Below are 20,139 nucleotides of genomic sequence, written 5' to 3' on the forward strand. Positions count from 1 at the left end.
CAGGTATCTATTTATATTCACTTTGTGTTTAGAAAGGTCCCTTCCCATTTTAACAGAACAGAATTTCCTTTTACAAGTGAGCTGACAGTCTGCCAAGCAACCGCCAGACATCTAATCCTTTGTGTTTTCTGGAGCTGATGCCATTTACCTGTACTTTGGGTAAGAATTGAGTTTCTGCTCCCTCCCCAGAGAGCACTCTCCTACCTTTCCACCCCCAGCTTCCCTCTGTGAACCTTACTGTTCCCATACCAAGCAAGCTTTTCTTTCTGCTAAAAAAAAGAGGAGAGGAGAAGAGAAATTGTTGCCAGTTCGTGGCCTTATGCTTTTAGGGTTACGTTATTTAGGGTATATCTTACTGGCTGTCTTATAAAAAAAGACATAGAAAGACCTTTACTAGTTTTTTTTTCTAGGCAGGCAACAGCCTAAACACAGAAATAGAGACAGCGTCTCTGACTGATTTGTGTCTTCTCTAAAGGTAACTTTTCTTCTTTGCAGGTCCTTTTAGTTTTGGAAAATAATATCTTCAATTCTCAAAACTTATTGGTACTTTTAGAAACCCCTTGGGTTTTTTAAGGGAAAATCTAATCAACCCACAGAAAAGCAATAGAGAAGAACAAGTCAGTGACTGTGTTTCCCTCTACAAGTGATAAAGTGCAATACTGAACTGAAATAAAATAGTTATTTATATCAGAATAGGAGTAATTGCAGTTCTAGACATGGTAGGTAAGACATCCACTGACGTCAAGAGTTTAAAATGTAAGTAAAAAAAGTCCGTGGGAAAGGCTCCATCCTGCGGATGAAGAACTGTGAGTGGGTAAAAGGTTTGCACAGAGAAATTCAGTAGCAGAGGCCAGAACTGGGACCTGGTCTGGTGAGGACGTTATTTTCCTTGCCAGACCCTCCTTTCTTTCCTTTGGGCTCTATGCTTTGTACTAGCTCGCAAAACAGGCTTTTTGAAACTATTTAGTATTCATCACAGATGATAGCCTGTAATTTTGTGAAAAGTAACATCTGTTCAGGGAGAAACTGTGTGTACATGTAGAAGTAGGTTTCTAAGACATGTATTTGAGAGAAGAAGAGAAAACAGTTTTTCTCGAATATCCTAAAATTTACTAGCCCATTCGACATAATCCAGTGACCCAACCTCAGAGCAATCTTCTCAGGTAAAGAAAAAGAATACATAATGATCTCCAAACCCACAGCTGACATCAAATGGCATTGCTCCATTACAGATCTAGTCCATTATGGTTTTGCTGCCTGATAAAAAGAATTTCCCACCACTGGCAAGTGGAATTTTTCAAAACCAATCTATATGCTGGACTTCACTCTGGCTTTTACCAGCAGAGCCTTGTATCCGTGCCACTGCTGATACGGGCATCCTATGAGCTTTCTGACTGAGTCCAGAACTGCTGAGTTTCATCTGGTTGCACTGGAAAGTTTGACAGAGTTGTGAGGAGCACAGAGTTTTGCTGCAGAACCACAAGTTGTCTGACATGCTTGGCACAGTGCTGATGACAATAGGCTCAATTTTAAGGTTTTAATATGACCCCACACCCAGGAAGCTTCATTTGGATTCTGTTCTGCTTAAAAAACCTCTTCTGCCAAGGGTTACTTAAGGTACTTTTGCAGAGTACTACAAAGTTAGCTCTCCATATTCAAATGCAATTATTTGTCTCCCCCTAAGAACAGCTAAAGAGAATATCTTATTCTACTCTTTTAGTCTGCTCTCTCCTTTGTACCCCAAGATCTAATGGGAAGCAGGACAAGGATTAATTGCATGTCATAGAGTCCCAGAGGGTCTCTTGTTCTGGGTAGCAAGAGATCATTGATGGTCTTGAACTCTGGTTTCATTCAAATATGCCTGATCAACATTACTCCCCTAGTCTTGTAGTCATACAAATATAAATACAAGTAATAATACTTTAAACTAACACATTTAATATATTTGTATATTTATTACAATTTCTCAGTCTATGTAACCACAGATAGCATTTGTTGTTCAAAACTATGGTATGTTTTTCACTGACTGCCTTTTTAAAAAAGCATCTGTTCTTAGAAGTTGGTCTTACTTTTAATCCCTGAATCTTTACCATGAGAGTTCAAAGTGGATGGCTGCTACATTTAACATTGTTCATCTTCAAAACAGTAGCATAAAACCACCATATGACAGTGGTTGATTGAAGAAAGCAGCCGTTGGCCCCATTGCAAGGCTTGCACTCAGTGGAGGCCTGGGTGGAATATGTGGCTGCAGTGCTCCAGCTGCGGGTTCTGCTTCCAGTTGTGCCCTGTGCAGGCTAGCTGCCCTGCTTACTGCACAGCCGTTCCCCCTAGGTGTGAAGTGGGGACAAGTAGTCTGACCCTCACTGCCAGATAGTAATCGAGGGAGTGTATGATAGAAGGGCTAAGCAATGTGCCCCAGAGCTTGTACAAACCTAAGGAGCTATTAACAGTCAGTAGATAAGGTGACATGTTATCCTAAAATCTGTCTCTTTGCATTCAGCAGTATTTTTTTCCACCAGTATATCTTTCTTCAGTCAGCAGCCTGCTCATATCTCAGATGTGTCCCTCTTTTTTTTTTTTTTCCAGACAGATCAGCAATGTGGTTTTGAGGTAAATCTCCAGATCATCTTTATTTACTGCTCTTTGATTCATAGCCAGAGCAGTCTCGGAGTACATGCACCTGGATTCCCTTTCAGTGAAACAGCATGGGAAGATGTACTCTAGGAGCATACCTAATTCACTGTAGCTGCTGATGGATGCTGACTTATTGGAACCAGACTAAAGCTAATCCAAAGCCAGCTCTCTGAAATGCAAATAGTGTGGATGTTGCATCCTCACTACCAATTTCTTCACCCTACGGATCTGCTCCTACTTGCTAATGTAGCAATAGCATGAGAAAGCCACACACCACAGCAAGCCTGATTTCACTGTATGAGAGGATCAGGAGACATAACAAATGGCAATGGAACAATGAAGTTCATCAGGGCTGAAAACAGCTGGGACATTAATAATTTTATTTGCGAAATGATAGAGCAAGTATCTACCGTTCTCTGTGGTCACCATCACACTTTCCAAGCTATTATTCCACTATTTCAAGACTCGAATAGTAGCTAAATCCAGCCATCCTCCGTAAGACTGCTTTTGTGTTTGGACTTCAATAGCACAGATCTAATCAGTGACTCTGGGATCAAATCAGGTCCTCTATGGCATAAAAGAGATGGATGTTTTGCTCCGGAACAAACCTTTGTGTGTTGCCCTTTTGGGCTGTAAGTCAGAGCATGGTCTTTGATAGTGTTAGATCTGTTCTGGGGAAACAGATTTTTTCTTCCAGCCTTCACTCTGTTGCATTTTACTTCTGCAATTGTAATTTGTGATAGGAACACTGGATAGGTCTCCCTGTTTGAAGCAAGAGGAGGACAAAACTACTGGCATCCCTCTGTGCAGACAAACCAATAAGCCAGCTGCCCTTCAGCAGCAGCAGAAAATATTATTGTACTTTCTTTTCCTGATCTCCTTCAAGCTCCTGTGGCAAGTGCAGGTGTCCTGTTCATGGGAGGCATCAGCAATAACAAAGAATCCTTAAAATGAATTGCAACAGTCAAGGAGACTTTTTGCTTGATCACGGATGGAGACAGAAGATGGATTTCAGAGAGCAGAGCAAGAAAGAAGCTGTGAGACGTTCCATAATTTATCAGAGATGAGCTGGCTGCAAGAGTGAGTCAAGAGTCAGGCAAAATAAAAGGGGTCAAGTATGAGAACAAACATCCTGTAATGTTTGGAAGCAGCTGCAATCTTGGGAATATGATATAGTGTTATTACAAAGCTACTAATAGATCAGATTTGTGACTCTCTGGCCTGACTTCCAGATCAATAGCATATGTTGGGTGTCAGGAACTAGATTCACTCATCTGTAAGTTAAAATGCCCCTCTTCTGGAGAGGATGAAGTAATGAACAAAGCAGAACTAAGCTGTGACTTTCTGTCTGCCTAGATCCAGATCTATCTATGGACAGAGTATCAATCAGTCAATAAATAGATACGTGTAGAGAGATCGGTGTTGGCCTATATGAAGCTCTGTGTGTCTGTATCTATGAGTCTGATAATCAAATCTTTTATAGAGATGTGTGTTTATGTTTCTTCTCACTGTAATGTTTCCTGTATGACAACAGCACTCAGTCCAGACAGATTAAACTTGTTGGCATCTGTTCCAAAGTTTATCTGGGGCAGGAAGAAAAATAAACTAAAAAAAACTGGCCGTTTATAAAGTTTGACTTCATATGGACATTTCCCATTAGCTGTTGAGGAAATCTGTGATCATTCAGAAACATGTCAGCTATCCATACTGATGTGGATGTTCCAATCTTATCCAGCCATGCAAAAAGTTCATTTACACATATATTTGTATGCATGTATGCATATATTTACATATACATGTATGTTTTCATTTTATTCTTCAAGGCTTTGTAACAGCTAGCTTGCTTTGCAATTAGCTTGGAGTATGACCAAGAACAAGGGTTACTGGAATGTTTTTGAATAACAAATTGGTTTCATGTCATGTCTTATCAAGAGTTTTGAAATCTAGCCCAAATTTCACTGGACAATTTGTCAGATCCTGGATATCTTGGCTGCTTTCCAGCCTGCTGCTAGCTGCAAAAGGAACCTTGCTCACCAGATCAGCTCAGCGTGTTGGGCTGCCCTCTGAGAGGAGACTTGCAGTTCATTACTAGCCAGGCCTGCAGGAGCAAATCAATGGCAACCAAAGTCTTTCATCTATTTATCACACCAAAGCCATAATGGCAGCATTCACCTTAATTTGCTATCTTAGACACTTAGAGGACAGTAAAATAGGTTCATGGTGCTTGATGTGAACAGCCTCAGATGAGCAATAAGATGAACAGCTTCAGATGAGCAATAAGAGATGAGGACCTCAGGTAGTCACAACAAAACCTCATTTGACTCCAGCTGTAGCAAGACCAAGGTGTGTAGAAGAACAGTCTTACCTCCCAGCACAGACCATAATCTAGGACTCCTGAGGGTGAGTCCCCTTGAGACGGAAGTTTATGTTAGTGAGGGTGCAGCGTAGAGAAGGTGAGATCTGCCCAAGAAGTCTTGTTTAATATAAGATACCTAAGATCACAAGAGACCTCTCTGGGATGAGGTCTGGGTAGAAGTAGTTGAAATGACACTGTGTTTAAAACACCCTTGGGGCTAAGGTTGTAGAAAGCAGGGCACCATCCAATCATATGACAGGTCACATAGAGAAAACGAAGCAGGTAAGAATATTGGGGGTCTTTTATCTTGTTACTGGCAGGTCTTTAAAACTGCCTCCGAAGCCTCTGCTGCAACATATTGCTGGAGACTCTTTCCTGAAAGCTCAAATCCTCTTTTACAGGACCATCAGAGCTGTGAGTGGCTCGTGAGCCCTTTGGAGGCTTAGCCCACGGGGTGAAATTCCTAGCCAGATAACCCAAAGCACAAATGCAGACATCTGAAAATCTTCTGACCACAGCGTGTGGGTAAAGAAAGACCTTCAGATTGTTTACTTACTCCATCTTCTCTAGTACTCCTCCAGGCAGGGAGCACGGTGCTAAGGTGGCCAACATCCATCGTTCACACGAAATGTCTCCGAAGCTGAACTCAAGGCAGTCCACAGGAACTGTTGCAGGTAGAAAACAACACAGCAGAAAAGGAGATGAAATACAGAGCAGCAGGATCTAAACAAGATCTTAGAATTGTGTTATCTACTCATCTCAGCAGCAGACTGACAAGAAAAAGGGTGGGAGCTGGCCTGTGTTACTGCATGGTGAATATATTAGCGAAGAGAAAAGTTCTTGCTAGCCAAACACTCAGGAAAAATGTTCCTCTACTAACGAAGGAAAAAAAAACCAGCCAGAAACATTATCTCAGCAGGGAACACACACTAACAGACAGGAGCTGCTAAAGTAAACAGAAGCGCAATCTGCAGTATCAAAACACGGTGGCATTCTCTTCCTTTTGATGCTTGTCCACTGCCAGCTGCAAAGTCTTCACACTGCTGCTTTTATGCTCTGCAATGTGACATGAAACCCTTTGCAAAGCTGATACTCCCTGTATCTGTTACTCACCATGCAGCCTCCTGTGTAGAGCCCCAACTTTCAGCAGCCATCAGTTGCTGAAAATTTTCCTCTACCTTTTGCCACAAGAGGACTCCAATCTCCAGTGGCTGCCAGGGAGATGTTTGTGGTTTTTTTCTAACTTCTCCAGAGACCTGCTCTAGCAAACTTGCAATTAGGAACCTGGTTTAGCAGCAGCTCTTTTTTTCAAAATGTAAAATGAGTAAACATGTTTAGCTGCAGACTTACTCTTTCGGAGCTCTAAACAGACAGACTACTATTTGTTAACAAGAAACTCCTACTCTATCCAGCTATGGCATTAAATATTTTTGCTAAGGAACTTTACACTGGAAAACACATGCGGGTAAAAAGTGATCTTTTTCTTATCATTAATTGTATACGGCTATGTTGAAGCTTATGGCTAATGATAAAGACCTGTGCTTAATAACTTCTTTTTTAACTCATTTGTTTTAAAGCTACCTGCTTCTTGTCTCGCTATGTGTCATAAGCTTAAGGGCAAGTATCTTGCAATGCTAACAACCATTCATATGATGTCTGATTAATGTGGTTATGGCTGTAGAGGCATTGTACTAATTATAATGATAGGAATATGACTGTTCCTCTCAATTTCCATTTTAATAGAGGCAAATAAATATATCTGATGGCTTTTATGGTCTTTAATAACCTTTCTAGTCATAAAAGGGAGCATGTAGAGCTATTGTAGATATGTTCTGAGATATAGGAAAGCATAAAATGCAAGTCTTGTGGACACTGCAAAATGAGTATGTATTTGCATTTCACAAAGGCAGGGTCTGATCTCTATTAAGGGGAAGAGGAGATCAGCAGTTAGCAAAAGCTGAAGGATTCAAAGAGGAAGATGCAGGGGAAAGTGTTGCAATAATTTCCTAGAGTAAACGGCAAGCTGCTGACCTGAAAGAACTTAGTGATCTGACTGCTGCTGCAGCTCACCTCCTGGTCTCCCTTTATCACCATTTTTAAACAGCACTGATACTGCATTGTTGCACATCTCCTAGGGTTGTCATAAAAAGACATTAGACATTGTTTTCAAATGCCCTGACTATTAAGCTCTCTGGGTTGCATTATTGGATTGTAAGGACTGGAGTAACACAACTGAATCACTCTGATTTCAGTCTCCCAGCACTGCAATTACAGCTTATTGTGCTTTTCTGTTTCTGTTACCCTTGCTTATGATAGAGTTCACACCAGTTTACAAGCCCTCTTAGGACAGAGTTATATTGCTGTGGTGAGAAAGGTAAGTGTTGCAAACACTGGCAAATGCCCAAAGAAAATATCACAGCTGCAGACCCCCTGAAAGGAAGGCTGGTTTCTTGCAAAGGAGAATTGAAGCCAGAAGGGACCTCAGCCCTAACTGCCAGATACATCCGTCAGAGAGCTTTTGTCAAAGGGATATGTCATATCTGCAGGACACTGATGAATTAGCTTTAAGCTAGGGATCTCAGGTGGTGTTAGCACAGAAGCCGGTGCACACAGCAAACCTCACCCCAAATGCAGGGTTGGGTCATGAGCTCTGTGCTCCACAGCTACCCTGTTAGTGTTTTACGGGCAGCTGAGGTATATCTGCATGAACTGCAGACGGCACAGGCAAGGTAATCATAACCAGCAGATGTGTTGTCTTCTGAATGGCTGTTAACAGAACAAACACTAGAGGGTTGTGGAAAATAGTCTTTAAAAATATTAGTGTTTGCATAGTTCAGTTTTCCCACTTTTCTGTAGGGGATTTATAAGGGGGAGAATGGGTCCAGGTCCTGTCTTTGACAGACAGGCAGGGAAGAGATGGATGTCGCTCTTCTTGTCTAATCCAGAGTCAGAGGACCCATCTGGTGCAAGGTCTGAAGACACAGCAAATCCAATTTCAGGACTCCCTGGACCACATCAGAAATGCCATGGCTACATGCTGCAAAGGATCAGTCTGATGTGAATTTTCTCTGATGGTCCAGTTTTACTTACAAAATGTTGATGGTTTAACCGACAAGCCTTTTGCCCTGTGTATCCACATCACTCATATCACATGTACTGTCCTAGAACCCATAGGAAAACATGAAGTATATTCTTTATCAGGGTCTCTAACTGTTTTGACAGGAATGTTTTTGGATGCTCAGTTCTTTATCAAATGAGCTCTGTGTGACGATACGGCAATGGACAGATGAAATAGTAATAATCATTAAATGATTGCCTGAGAAGAAAATCCTTTACTGGAAAGCTTTAGCCAAAACACTTTTAAAAGTGTTTCAAAAGCTTTTAAGCTTTTGAAACAGAAGTCCTTGGGAAGAGGACTCTGCATCCCACTGTGATTTGTGTAGGGATGCTATAAAACCTAGATCTCCATATCAAAGTATCTGAGGAGCCACTTCTGTTGCCACAGCTGGACACAGTCTGGATGCAGATAGCAGGATCAATGTCAAGCCCATGGTTTAGTGAAAAAGCCATTTGGACCAGGCAGGGTGCTGGCAAACTACGTGGCTGCATTTGAGTGAGCCAACCCTAAAAGCAGAAGAGTGAAGGGAGTGGGAAGCAGAGAGCAGCCTGGTGTGGCCTGGAGCAGACAGGGAAGGAGGCAGCGAGGAGAGGGAGAGGCAGTATGAGCTGGGGTAAGCTGCTTCTGCCTCCAACATGGCAGCTCTGCCTGGCAGTGCCCTGAGCCAGGGTGACGAGAGGCCTTGGCTCATGCTCATTCTGGCATCTCCATGCCGTACCCTGCCCCATGGCACAGTACATGCTTGCCCTCAAGGTAAAATTTTGGTGAGGATTAAGTCAAAATCCCAACCAACTTGAAGGCAGCTGGAATCATGATAACTTGCAGATGATGGCAGAAATCACTACAAATACAGGTGAATCTAATAATTACCTGCCTGCAAGTGATTCAGGGGCTTATTTAATGGGTAGAGAAGGGCAATGGTGACTCTTGAATAGAGGGACAGCCTAGGCTGTGTGGTATGTTCATAGTCCAGTTTACGATCTGTTTATAGCCCTGCTTTGTGCTAGGAAAAAGCAAAAATAGATGGTGAATTTTCTCATCAGTACCATGCTGTACTCCTAGCTAGGTATGGTACGTATTGTTCTATATCCCACCAAGCTCACTAGGAGAAAATCAGCTGCTTCTACTGGCTAAGGTTAGGTATGTGGATATAAGTGAAGCAGGGTGAAGCCTTGTAATCTGTGGATGGGCTGTAGTTGGCCAGAGGCAGTAAGTGAGAGAAATTGTGTCCTGCTCAAGTTGAGCTTGCAGCTTTGGATGAATTCAGGATTTTTCTCTTAGATCTGAGAGACCTTTTCAATGAATGAGTTGTTGCTCTTTAGAGCTGGAAGCTGGCTTCCTGGGTAGTATGAGGAAGATCAGAGCTGCTGGTCTTTGTCTTGATTTAGAGGCTGCATACACTAAAAAGAAAAAGGATCTAGCTTTTTCTGTGAAGGGTGGGGTAGCAGAGCACTTTAGGCATCTGGTTTCACATTTCTGGTTTCAGAAGCATGAGTCTGAGCTCCACACTGTTCTTTGCACCAAGGGCTCAGCTGCACATGGGTGACTCAGACTCAACGATGAAAGTCAGACGTGCATGTTGGTCACATTATCCCCTCATGTGATTTTTTGTTTCAGAAGGTTTGGGTGCCTTTTAACTCTGCTGCTACTCTAAGTCTGTGTGGACCTTTGGCATTACCTTTTCCAATGGCAACGAAAGAGGCGTCAAGTCCCGCTTGTCTTCCTGTTCTTGGTCCAGCCTTGAACCATGGGACCCGCAGGGTGGAGGGGAGAGGAAGCAGCGGTTAAATGCGTGTGGCTGGGTCGTTTTCTGCTCGTGGTGCTTTACCAGATATTGTACTGCCTGTAAAGTCATGCCTCCCCCGAGGGGCAGGCAGGCTGTAGCCAGGGACGCAATGATTGGACTGCCCTCCTCGTCTGGAGGAGCTTAGGGGTCTGTGCTTGCCATGGGATTGATTTTTCACTCTGGATGCACAGGCGACGCTGGGAGTGTGCCTGGCTGCGTGTCAGGGCTGCATATTGCACGGGCGCCTTTGAGTCACGGCATCGGAGGAGGCATATGGCTGGATGCTGAGACAAAGTGCTCCTGCAGCTGGAGGGCTTCAGCGTGGCGATTTCCCCAGGTTGACTTTTCTCCGTTACCTTGCACGTGGCGTCAGAGACCCCCAAGGATAGCTAGTTGCTTGCTTGGGGGGACTGCATGATTTTTGTCTAGGTGGGTTTTTCTGTTTGGGTTTTTTTTCGTCATTTACTCTGCCTTGGCTTCAGCCTCTCTCTGTGTTGGGGAGAAGAAAGAAACACACTGCGGGGGGGAAATAACAAACCAAACCCAGACGAGCCCCAGCCGGGCCGGCGGGGCGAGACCGGGGCGGTCCCGTGGGCCGCGGCGGCGGCGCGGGCAGCCGAGCACCGCGCCCGCTCCGCGCCGATCCCGCCCGGATTTTGCACGTTTCCTTTCTTTTTTTTCCTCCCTTTTTTTCCTCCCCCTTCTATTTTTTCCTCTATTCCCCCCTCTCTTCCTTCCCTCCCTAGCGTGGTTGGATCAGTCTTTTGGTATTTCCTGCCGCCGCCGCCGCCTCCCCCGAGCAGCTGTCCGGCCGTGGCCCGCCGCTCCGCGCTTTCCGGGCCGCGGGGAGAGAGGCTCCGCGGGGCCCACGCGTGTCCCCTCCACCCCATCCCACGCGTGTCCTGGCGGTGGCGATGCGGACGGCGCGGCGGCGGCGGCGGGGCGCGGCGTGCTGAAGGCGGCGCCGTGCCGGGGGCTTGGCCGCCCCGATCAGGTAAGGCGCGCCGGGCTCCCCGCTTCTTCAGCCTGTGGGTCGGCTGTCTCCGAGCCCTTTACCCCCAAAAAGCCACTTCCCCCCCCCAATACCCCCAAAAGCCATCCTCCCCAAAATACCCTCTAAAAGCAAATACCCCCCCCATTGCCCCAATAAATCCATTTTGCCCCCAAAGCCAGCCCTTCTCTCTGTCCCCCGCGCAGCCAGGCTGCCTATTTTTAAGCATAACGTGGTACCCCAGAGTCGTCTTATGAGCAGAGTGATTTCACTTAGAGGCTGAGCGTTGGCAGCTCGGGGAAGGTAAACGTGCTGCCTCTGCCCATGCTTTGTGCCCAGGCTGTGTGTGGCAAGGGTGTTTCACTGTTTCTGTGTGGGCTTTGGCGGTGGGAGCTGTGGGGTGCCCCTCCCCACACCCACCAGCATCTCTGCATGGCAGGGCTGGACGGTGGGTGTGTGTGGCTGGCGTGGCATGGGGGATTGCAGGCTCTCAAGGTGACGTCGTTTCTTGAGATGTGTGGGCATATCTGGTCGGTGGAACCCATTTTTAACGTACTTCTGCCAGGATGGTGAGAAAATAGGAGACTGTCTGCACTGATACTAATTGGCTACGTGTAAGTGAGGATAGTAATTACCTTTCCTATAGGCACTGGTACAGATACCATACGGGAGACCATTTGCATTGCTATCTAAAAACCAGCTAGACCTGAGTTTGGAAATGCTTTTAGCTTACACTAAGTGAAGTGAGGCAGTATTCCCGGAAAAATAAATATGTAAGCACATACAACTGTCTGCTGGATCAGAAACCATGTTTTTTGAGTGCTACGCAAACCTGAAGTGCTGTAGTGTGAACAATTGTTTAACATAAGTGAGGAGGAAACTTCTTTAAGCTGTGTAGTCACCTCCACACTTCATCCAGCTGCAGCAGTATCTTTGTTGTCAAAATATTCCTTCCCTCTCTTTGCACTGATGCACAAGATAATAGTAGCAACGTCTGTACAGCAGAGAGCAGCCGCCGCATTGGATGTGTCCCCAGCTGCCACCTTTCCTCCTTGGCAGCAAGTTTCCAAAGAGGTGTGAGTGGAGAGGGAGAGAGACAAGCCTCAAGTCACACTTTGTGGCGGCTTCCCCTCTGCACATGCTAAGTTTTCTTGCTGAAAGTGGAGAATGGGTGTTCTCCACACAGCAGCTCGTGGTGGGGTGATAGGTGACCCTGAGAGTATGCTCACCCTGGCCTGGCGAGGTGGGTGATGGCTGAGCTGGGCCAAAAAGGCATGGGGGCAGCAAAGGAATCTGGTTCAGCACCAGGGTTTACTTTGTGCTATTGATCAAGGTAGGGATGGCAATTCTCTGATTCAAGGGTAAAAAATGCAGGCCTTAGTCCTGCCTGCAGCCTGTTTTGTTCTGAAGTGGACAATGTGAGCCTAAGGAATGATTTAATCTCAGTGCTACATGCATGTAACTGAAAGGCGGATTTACTGCTGTAATCTTTTCATGGTACTTAATTTCCATGTGCTTTATTGCAACACTGATTCATCAGGTGAGTGGGAGGGAGGCTTGTACAGTACAGGTGGTTCAGTTTCCATTGCTGGGTTAGGTATTTAGCAAGGTGCTTTCTTGGCTACAGCAGGGGAAAAATGGTCCCTGGCTCTGTGTCCGATATGGCACTGCAGTTTGGAATCTGGGATATCTCTAGGGAAAGGCCCTTCCTGTAATCTGTAAGATTTGTTTGAAGTCAGTGTGCTGTGTTCAGAGCAAAACTCAGACTTGACTAATTTGTATTATGTTCATAGATCATAAAAATTTCAGTTAAGCTGATGTGAATTGGGCTAGACTCACTTCATGTCCAAGGGACCTGTTATCTGCTGGAGGTAATTGTGAGATGGTCAGTGCTGCCAGCAGGTAAGGTCTTTTAGGGCTGGATCAGGGGCTTAAGACACAAAAACGAGGGTGCCCTGAAGTGTGTCAGCAGGGTCCTGCTGCTTCTGAGCCATGGAGCACAGACCTCCCTCTGCAACAGCATGGATTTGTGCTATTTGATCTCCTGTTTTATTTGAGGAAAAAAGCTGCATTTAGTGTTTTTTCTCCTGACCTCCCTGCCTTTGGAGCATTAATAGCACAGTGTTTTCTCAGCCAGAAATGCTGTTCCTCACGCCTCCACTCTTCAACATGAGATGTCTCTGGCAGCACATTGTAGGTGTTTGTGCATGCCCGCTGTGGTTATTAAGGTAAAGGAAACACAAGAAGCAGCTCAGGGAATGGGAACAGACAATCCAAATGCCAAATGCATGTGGATTTGGGCAAAAATGACAGTGATCTGCTATGGCAGCCTGTCTCAGTGTCGAGCTGGGCTTGCTTACTCCTCGTGCAGGCTCCTGACTATCATTGCTGGTGTTTGTGCTGTGCTTTCCAGAGCGCCAAGCTTCTGAGACTGAGCAAACTCCTCCCAGGTGCTGCTGTGTGTGGAGCTCACAGCCCTCCTTATGGAGCAGTGTGGTTGTGGTGCTTTTAGTTGTACAGGGCTGTGTCTAAATCACAGGTTCTGCCCTCATCGCAGCCCCTCCCCACCACTGTGGCTCTTTCTGGCCATGCAATGAAGGAGGGAGAAGACAACCATCCTGAAAAACACCCTTCTGATAAGCAGCTGCTGAACCTCTGTGGTGGGCTGAGGAGCAGCATACATCCTGCCCAGGCCTTCCTGCCAGCTGCTTTATTGCTCCAGAGGATGAGCTGCTGAGGACTTAGTCCCAATTCCCAAGTGGTTCTCCTCACACCTATCTATGCACTGCCCTGCTTTTGCAATCTCATCTTCCCATTGTACCTGCCTGACTTCTTCATGTCTCCACCCCCCCCCCCCCCACCCCCGGTGATGGGTTACACTTCAGGAGCAGTTTTTCTGCCTGCAAAATTTACTACCCACGTGCTTTTGCTATGATACTAATTGGACACAGCACATTTTAGCATATTGTATATTTTAAGCCAGCCTTCAAATAGTAGCAGCTCTGAGACTCCTTGTCAAAATGCTTTGTCCACTGCTACTCTAGAGGTGGTGGGAGCAAAATTAATTAATGGATGCTTTCTCCCAAGCTCGGAATGTGAGATCAGGTGAGCCAGGAAATAGCACAAACTTCCCAAAATAATGCCTGCTGATCAGGAGTATTTTATTACTGAGGGACTCAAAAGCCAAGACTGCTTCAATAATTTCCATGTTTCTGAATTATTGGAATACCGTTTCAAGGTATAGAGGTGTTGTGCTTGCTTCAGGCTCTAGGTACTGTATATGCATCTGTGTAATACAAAAAGATCAAGGGATTAAAGGGGAATATTCTGCAAAATTGGAAGCAGCTGACAGCAGGCTAGTAAGAGTTACCCTTAAATGGTTTCTGCCCATCACAAAAGGAGACTGATGTGAAAAGTGAATTTTTTTTTTTAGTTTAGAATAGTCCAGCTGCTTGTGTGTGTGTTTTTTTTCTTGCAACCTGGATAAAAAAATGTGGGCATATCCCTTGTTCTATAGTCTCAGATGGTTTTGTGTTGTGTTTGTAGAGCTACAGTTGAAGTTGTGCCATTATTTCCCTTATGCTCCTTTTGGATTGCAGGATTTATAGATGTGTAAATCAAACTCTAGATTCAAAAGGCTCTTTTCTCCTTGTTCATTAAACAGCTAGGTGTACACCTAGGCTTCCTTTTTGAAATGTGTCACTGAGGTCTGTGCTATGGGCCAATATCAATAACCTTATCATGCTGGCAGCCTTCTTAATAATAGTTTTTGTACGTGTTTTGTTAAACTCCAAGCCAAGGTTTGACTTCTTGGGAATTGGCTGTAGGGCTGTGTGAATTTGGGTGTTTTGGGAACCCAGTTACCATTTGCATGACTATAGTATCAGTGTAAAATTAACCAACTAAAGGCAAAAGAGAAATACAAATATCCTTAATAAACTGGGGTATGTGCAGGTATCCTTGGGACACACACACACACGACACCAACAGCAAGTCTGCCTGCTTCATCCTGTCTAATCTGTCAGTGAATCAATCAATGTGAAATTGTACCCCCAAGGAATAATGTAATAGCTATTTTGTGTATATTCCCCAAATGGGATGCTACTGTAGTAGAGTCCCAAAGGGTATGCTGTCTAAATTAATCAGCAGAGGCGAAGATAAAAGCAGACTTGCTGCTTATCTTTAAGATGTGGAAGAGACTCATTGAGTGATGAAATGCCTAGTTCTGCGTTGAGTGGAAAGCTTGAATCTGAACTTGGTCCTTCTGCATCCCAGCCCAGCACTTCGAGCACAAAAGCAGTGTCTTGCTAGCTCTCCTTCAGTTTTCTCACTGCAAAACCAAGAGATTACTCTAAAAGGCAATTTAATTTCCATGCTAATGCAGTTTGTTCCAGACAACTGTTCGTGTGTTGTTGCTCCTTCCCACCTTCAGTGCTGCAGAGACAAGTTTGGCTTTTGTTACCTGTGTTGTTTGATGTCAGTTAAGAGTGCAAAGCCTACGTTAGCATTGCACTATTCAATTGTTTTGCTCTTTTCTCAGATTATAATGACAGGGAATTCTCTCCTCACAGCAAACAATTGCCATGTCCCAGTGAGGAGAGGAAGGGAAGTCTGCTGCATTGCGTGGTGTGGGTGACTACTACTCACTGTGGGTAATCTTGGCAGAATGAAAAGAAAAACTAATTTTTTTTAAAAATATTTTCTTTTTGCCTTTTTTCTTTTTGGTATGACTTTCAGCATCAGGAGAGAATCACCTTTATGTAGTAGTGAGAGGTGACTGAAGCTTTTTGACACTCTGTCAAACATTGCACAGTTCACTTGGGGAGCTGCTGCTGGCTCATCTGTAAAATCCCTGGAAGGTGAATGTGAAATTGCCACTAAAATTAATGCTGGGCTGAGGGGGGGGGGGGTATTCCAATAAGCTCCTGGTGTGGATGTAAATAAATGAGATTTCCATTTTAGAAGATGAATCCTTCTGCCTTTTCTTGCTGTGTTGCTTTGAAAAGAACCTCGCGCAATGCTGCAAGCCTGACAGTTGCTGATACAGTGAATAATTTTTTTCCCCTTACCTTACTAAGGAAAGAAACCTGGATTTGCAGATTGTTTCATGACCTTTTCTTTCATATGTGGGTCAAAGACAGTTCAGGTCTGAGCAATATAATTTTTTTCCATAAAGTTGTATAACCTTACTTGGATTATGAAGGCTTTCTGTGAACACTGAACACACCATGCAAATTACAGCACTAGTGGGCAAGGCAGTGATTTAAGATGCCTTCCATGGAGTGCTCTGTTGTTGTCAGTCTAGAGCAGGACACAGGTGTGTTAGGCATGAAATACACAGTCTTTGTATTTTTGAGTTTGGTTTAAAATAGATTTTCTTCTTTCCATTTCAACATCTGTTAATTTGGCCCAACCTCCTTGTCTTGCTCTGCCTTTGTAACATTCCTCACTGAAGAGGAGATGTAATTTGAAAAGAGTGGATATAAATGGATTTTTTGTTTGTTTTAATTCAGGTTCAGTGGATGCAAACCAGTCCCCATATTTTTTTGAATGATGATCCACCTATGCTTTGTTGCCTAAAATCACTCTGCTGTTACCACCTGAATTTCTCTGGACTCTAGGTCATGGGAGGTACATTGGCATACTGTTGTGGTTTAGCTTCAGCTGGCAACTAAGCACCACACAGCTGCTTGCTCACCCACCCCCCAGCTGGGATGGGTGAGAGAATCTGAAGAGCAAAAGTAAGAAAACTCATGGACTGAGATAAGAACAGTTTAATAATTGAAATAAAATAAAAATAACTGATAAATTGTAATGAAAAGGAAAACAATGAGAGAGAGGAATGAAACCCAGGGGGGGGGAAGTAAAACAAGTGATGCAACCACTCACCACCTGCTGACCGACACCCAGCCAGTCCCCAAGCAGTGATCACTGCCCCTGGCCAGCTCCCCCAGTTTATATACTGAGCATGATGTCATATGGTATGGAATAGCCCTTTGGCCAGTTGGGGTCAGCTGTCCTGGCTGTGCCCACTCCCAGCTTCTTGTGTGCCCGGTAGAGCATGGGAAGCTGAAAAGCCCTTGACCAGTGTAAACATTACTTAGCAACAACTAAAACATCAGTGTGTTATCAACATCATTCTCATACTAAACCCAAAACACAGCACTATGTCAGCTACTAGGAAGAAAATTAACTCTAACCCAGCCCAAACCAGGACAAGTACCCGCACTCATTTATTCATATATCTATGCATTGCAGTAGACTCGGGGAGCTCTGGTTGTGGACAGGGCTGGAGGCTGTGTAAACCAAGCCCAGACTGTCAGGCATCTAACCTAATTTTTTCCAAGCTGGTATTCAAGTTCTGGCTTGTGGAAGCCCTCAGCGTAGGTGCTGAAAGCTTGCTTTTCCAAGAGGGTGAGGTGTGCTGAGAAGCTGCAAGGATCCCCTAGCTATGAGCGTATCTGAGAAGTGTGGGGTAGGGTCTCCTATTCCTGAGCACCCCAAGAAGGTATGTGGCCAGGGTGTGTTAACATCAGCTTCCCATGCCTTTTCATCTTCTCTTATGTCTTCTTGGATTACATGTTTTTTGGTGTCAAGGTCTATCTTTTCTCATAAGTTCACACAACGTCTAGTGCAATGTGGCCTTGGCTTCTGCTGAGCTATTCTGTAATATAAATAACAATAATTCCATTGTGAAAGCAAGATACTGAATAACTCCTAAATTAGCTAAGAGAGTGGGTGCAACAGTGCCAGTTTTATTCTCTTCTCCGAACAGGTGCATCCTCATGAGAAAATAAAAGCTAGGTAGGGACCAAGTGAGAAACATTGAGCAACAACTGACTGTGACTCAGAAGCAATTTAACCACAATAATCCCCACAGTGCTAAAGATTCCTTTTCCCAGAAATGCACAATATGCTGTTCTCTGCTTTAAAGCTGTCATCAGCTGACATCATTGTGCTAATATAAGCCTTGCTGTTATCCACAAGATGCACAGTTAGCAGAGAGCAGTCTAGTGCTGGCTGCTAATTATTGCTAATGTTCTCCCAATTGTTGAACAACAATATAATAAAGATATTTCCTGCTTAGTATTTTATTCCCGATGGCTGGTATGCTTACATTGTGTTAAAAATAATGATTCTCATATCAGTTCAAGTATTACCAAGCCAGTGTTTGATTTATTTATGAGAACATAGAATGACCATTTACCAAGAGCCTCTCTTGGATACCTGTTGTAGATGTTTTGTCTTTTTACTTATTTTTTTTTTCTGTGTAGCAGTGTAGAAATTAATTGCTTTAAACAGACTGACCTTCTAGGAAAGATCTGTGTTTGGGATTTTCACATCTTCTGTGGTACAGATGTGAATAAGCATGAAATCCATGTCTGCACTTTGTCCTCACAAACAAAATCACTTTGACTGCAATGGGATTGCTCTAAATAGGGACTTGTTTGTGTGAGTCAGTGTTTGCAGAACTGGATCTTCCAAGCTTTTACTGCTTATCACCATATATTTATTAGACGGCACGTAAGTGCACATGGCTTCTTACCTGATTTCCTCCTGGCCTCTCTAGTTTGATCTCCTGTGTTGTGTTTGACATCCTGACCCTCTTGAAGTCTGTGTTTTCCTGTTGAGTTCACGCCAGCCAAGTGCTTTTTATCCTGTGTGTGTGTTGGAGAAATCACATTGATACATCACTAGCGAGAGAGAACTTTTGCTCAAAGCACACAAAGGCAATAATTTGCCTTGTTATTTTGTAAAATGCAAATTTTTTTCCTCATATAACAAAAGGAAAATTTGTTGAGGTGAATGAAAGCGAACAGAGAATTGGTGCTCAAGTACTGTCTCTGCAGTGCGAAAGGGACATTGTGCTATCATTAATGAGATTCTCCTGTTTTCCCTTAGAGATGTGGTATTGAATTCGGAAATAGAATTTGAACGATTTTCAGCTGAACATCTCCCTTTTCTTCTCACTGAATGGATACAAACCCTTATTATTTCATAGCTAGATAGACATTATAGCTAGATAGACAGTAGAATAGATTAACTTTTAACTGATAGAGTTTCATAGAGGTAAGATAATAGCTCTGAAAAAGTAAGACTTTTTTCTAGATGCTATTCAATTTGCCATAATTATATTAAGTGCTAAATTGAAAGGGGCTTTTCTAGTTAAGATGAGGATAATGAATAGTTGTGCATTATTACCATAGCCACGACGGGGGAAGAAATAAGAGATTTAAGTTTTGCTCCAGACAGAAAGAAAATCTGCCTCAATGTGGTCCTTAATAATTTAGTTTCCCCTCTCTATTGCTGACTTCCAGGTTTTGCTAGAAGAGCTTTCTGCCCTTTGTACCTCAGGGATGCAGCAGTTTTTGAAAGGAAACAGCAGGCAGTCCAAGTGAAAATGGCTGTGGAAATAAGAGTGAAGAAGCAGATTGCACCTTCAAGCCAAGCCTGGAGCTACATAAGCAGGGACACTGCATGGAAAATGCTATTGCAGCAGTGAGCTCTGATTGTAGCGTGGCTCCCCAGAGGCTCTGCTCCCTCCGTGCTTTGCCCATGTTGCAGAGCAAGGTGTAGTTTGCTGCTGTTTTCTGCTTGTAGCAAGTTGCAACAGCTCAGGTCCACAGGCTGGCTGGGCTGGTTGAGTGGGTGCACACCAGCTCACCGTGCCATCTGCCAGCACCTGCCTCTGCTGCTCTTACCTGGCTGGAGCTGCGGGCAGCTTGTGTGGACGGTCACTTCCCTCTGGCTCCCTTGTTTGAGTGCCTGAGCAAATCACAAGGTGTGCAGAGCTGTGTATCCTATGTAAAAACTCACCAGCTCTTTGTTTTGGCATGTTTGGTGCCAATGAGAATGGCATCTTTATGCTTTTAATGTGGAGCTGCCGTAAGCACACCCTGCCTCCCCATGTGGATAGAAGTGATTTATTTGGGACAGGATTTCACCAGGTCTTCAGAAGTTGAAACTGTCAAGGGGAAACAAAAGCATGTTCCCTTGTTTATTCAACTCTGTACCCTGGGGTCCAAGACACCACTTCTCTGCGGTATTCTCACCACTGGCTTCTCTTGCTCTGACTGCTGCCAAGCTGATCCACCGGGAGTTGTGCCATATGAGCATTTGTCTTCTGGGAATTGTACTCGGGCCGTTCTCTTACCTCTCAAAGTCTATCAAGAGTGCGTGTGATTGTACTTGACACTTGTGATCTGGGCTGGATGTGAACCCCCAGGGAAAGGCAGTGCATGAATTATTTAATC

The 20,139-nt window shown here is 44.3% G+C and overlaps 1 protein-coding gene across 5 annotated transcripts in view; it reads left to right on the plus strand.

Annotated features, from left to right (window-relative positions):
• The first annotated feature begins 9,780 nt into the window (after window positions 1–9,780).
• Window positions 9,781–20,139, plus strand: part of OSBPL5 (oxysterol binding protein like 5) — a 145,896-nt gene continuing 135,537 nt past the window's right edge. The window contains exon 1 of one of the 5 annotated variants that reach the window (XM_072866264.1): window positions 9,781–10,231. In XM_072866264.1, the coding sequence (XP_072722365.1) occupies window positions 10,055–10,231 (177 nt within the window). In that variant the 5' untranslated portion in view covers window positions 9,781–10,054. Of the gene's footprint in view, window positions 10,324–10,643; window positions 10,889–20,139 lie in introns of those variants that run through there. The other 4 variants (XM_072866266.1, XM_072866269.1, XM_072866265.1 and 1 more) reach the window with 4 other exon arrangements.

Source organism: Ciconia boyciana, chromosome 6 (assembly GCF_034638445.1).
Source record: "Ciconia boyciana chromosome 6, ASM3463844v1, whole genome shotgun sequence".
Lineage (NCBI taxonomy): Eukaryota > Metazoa > Chordata > Aves > Ciconiiformes > Ciconiidae > Ciconia > Ciconia boyciana.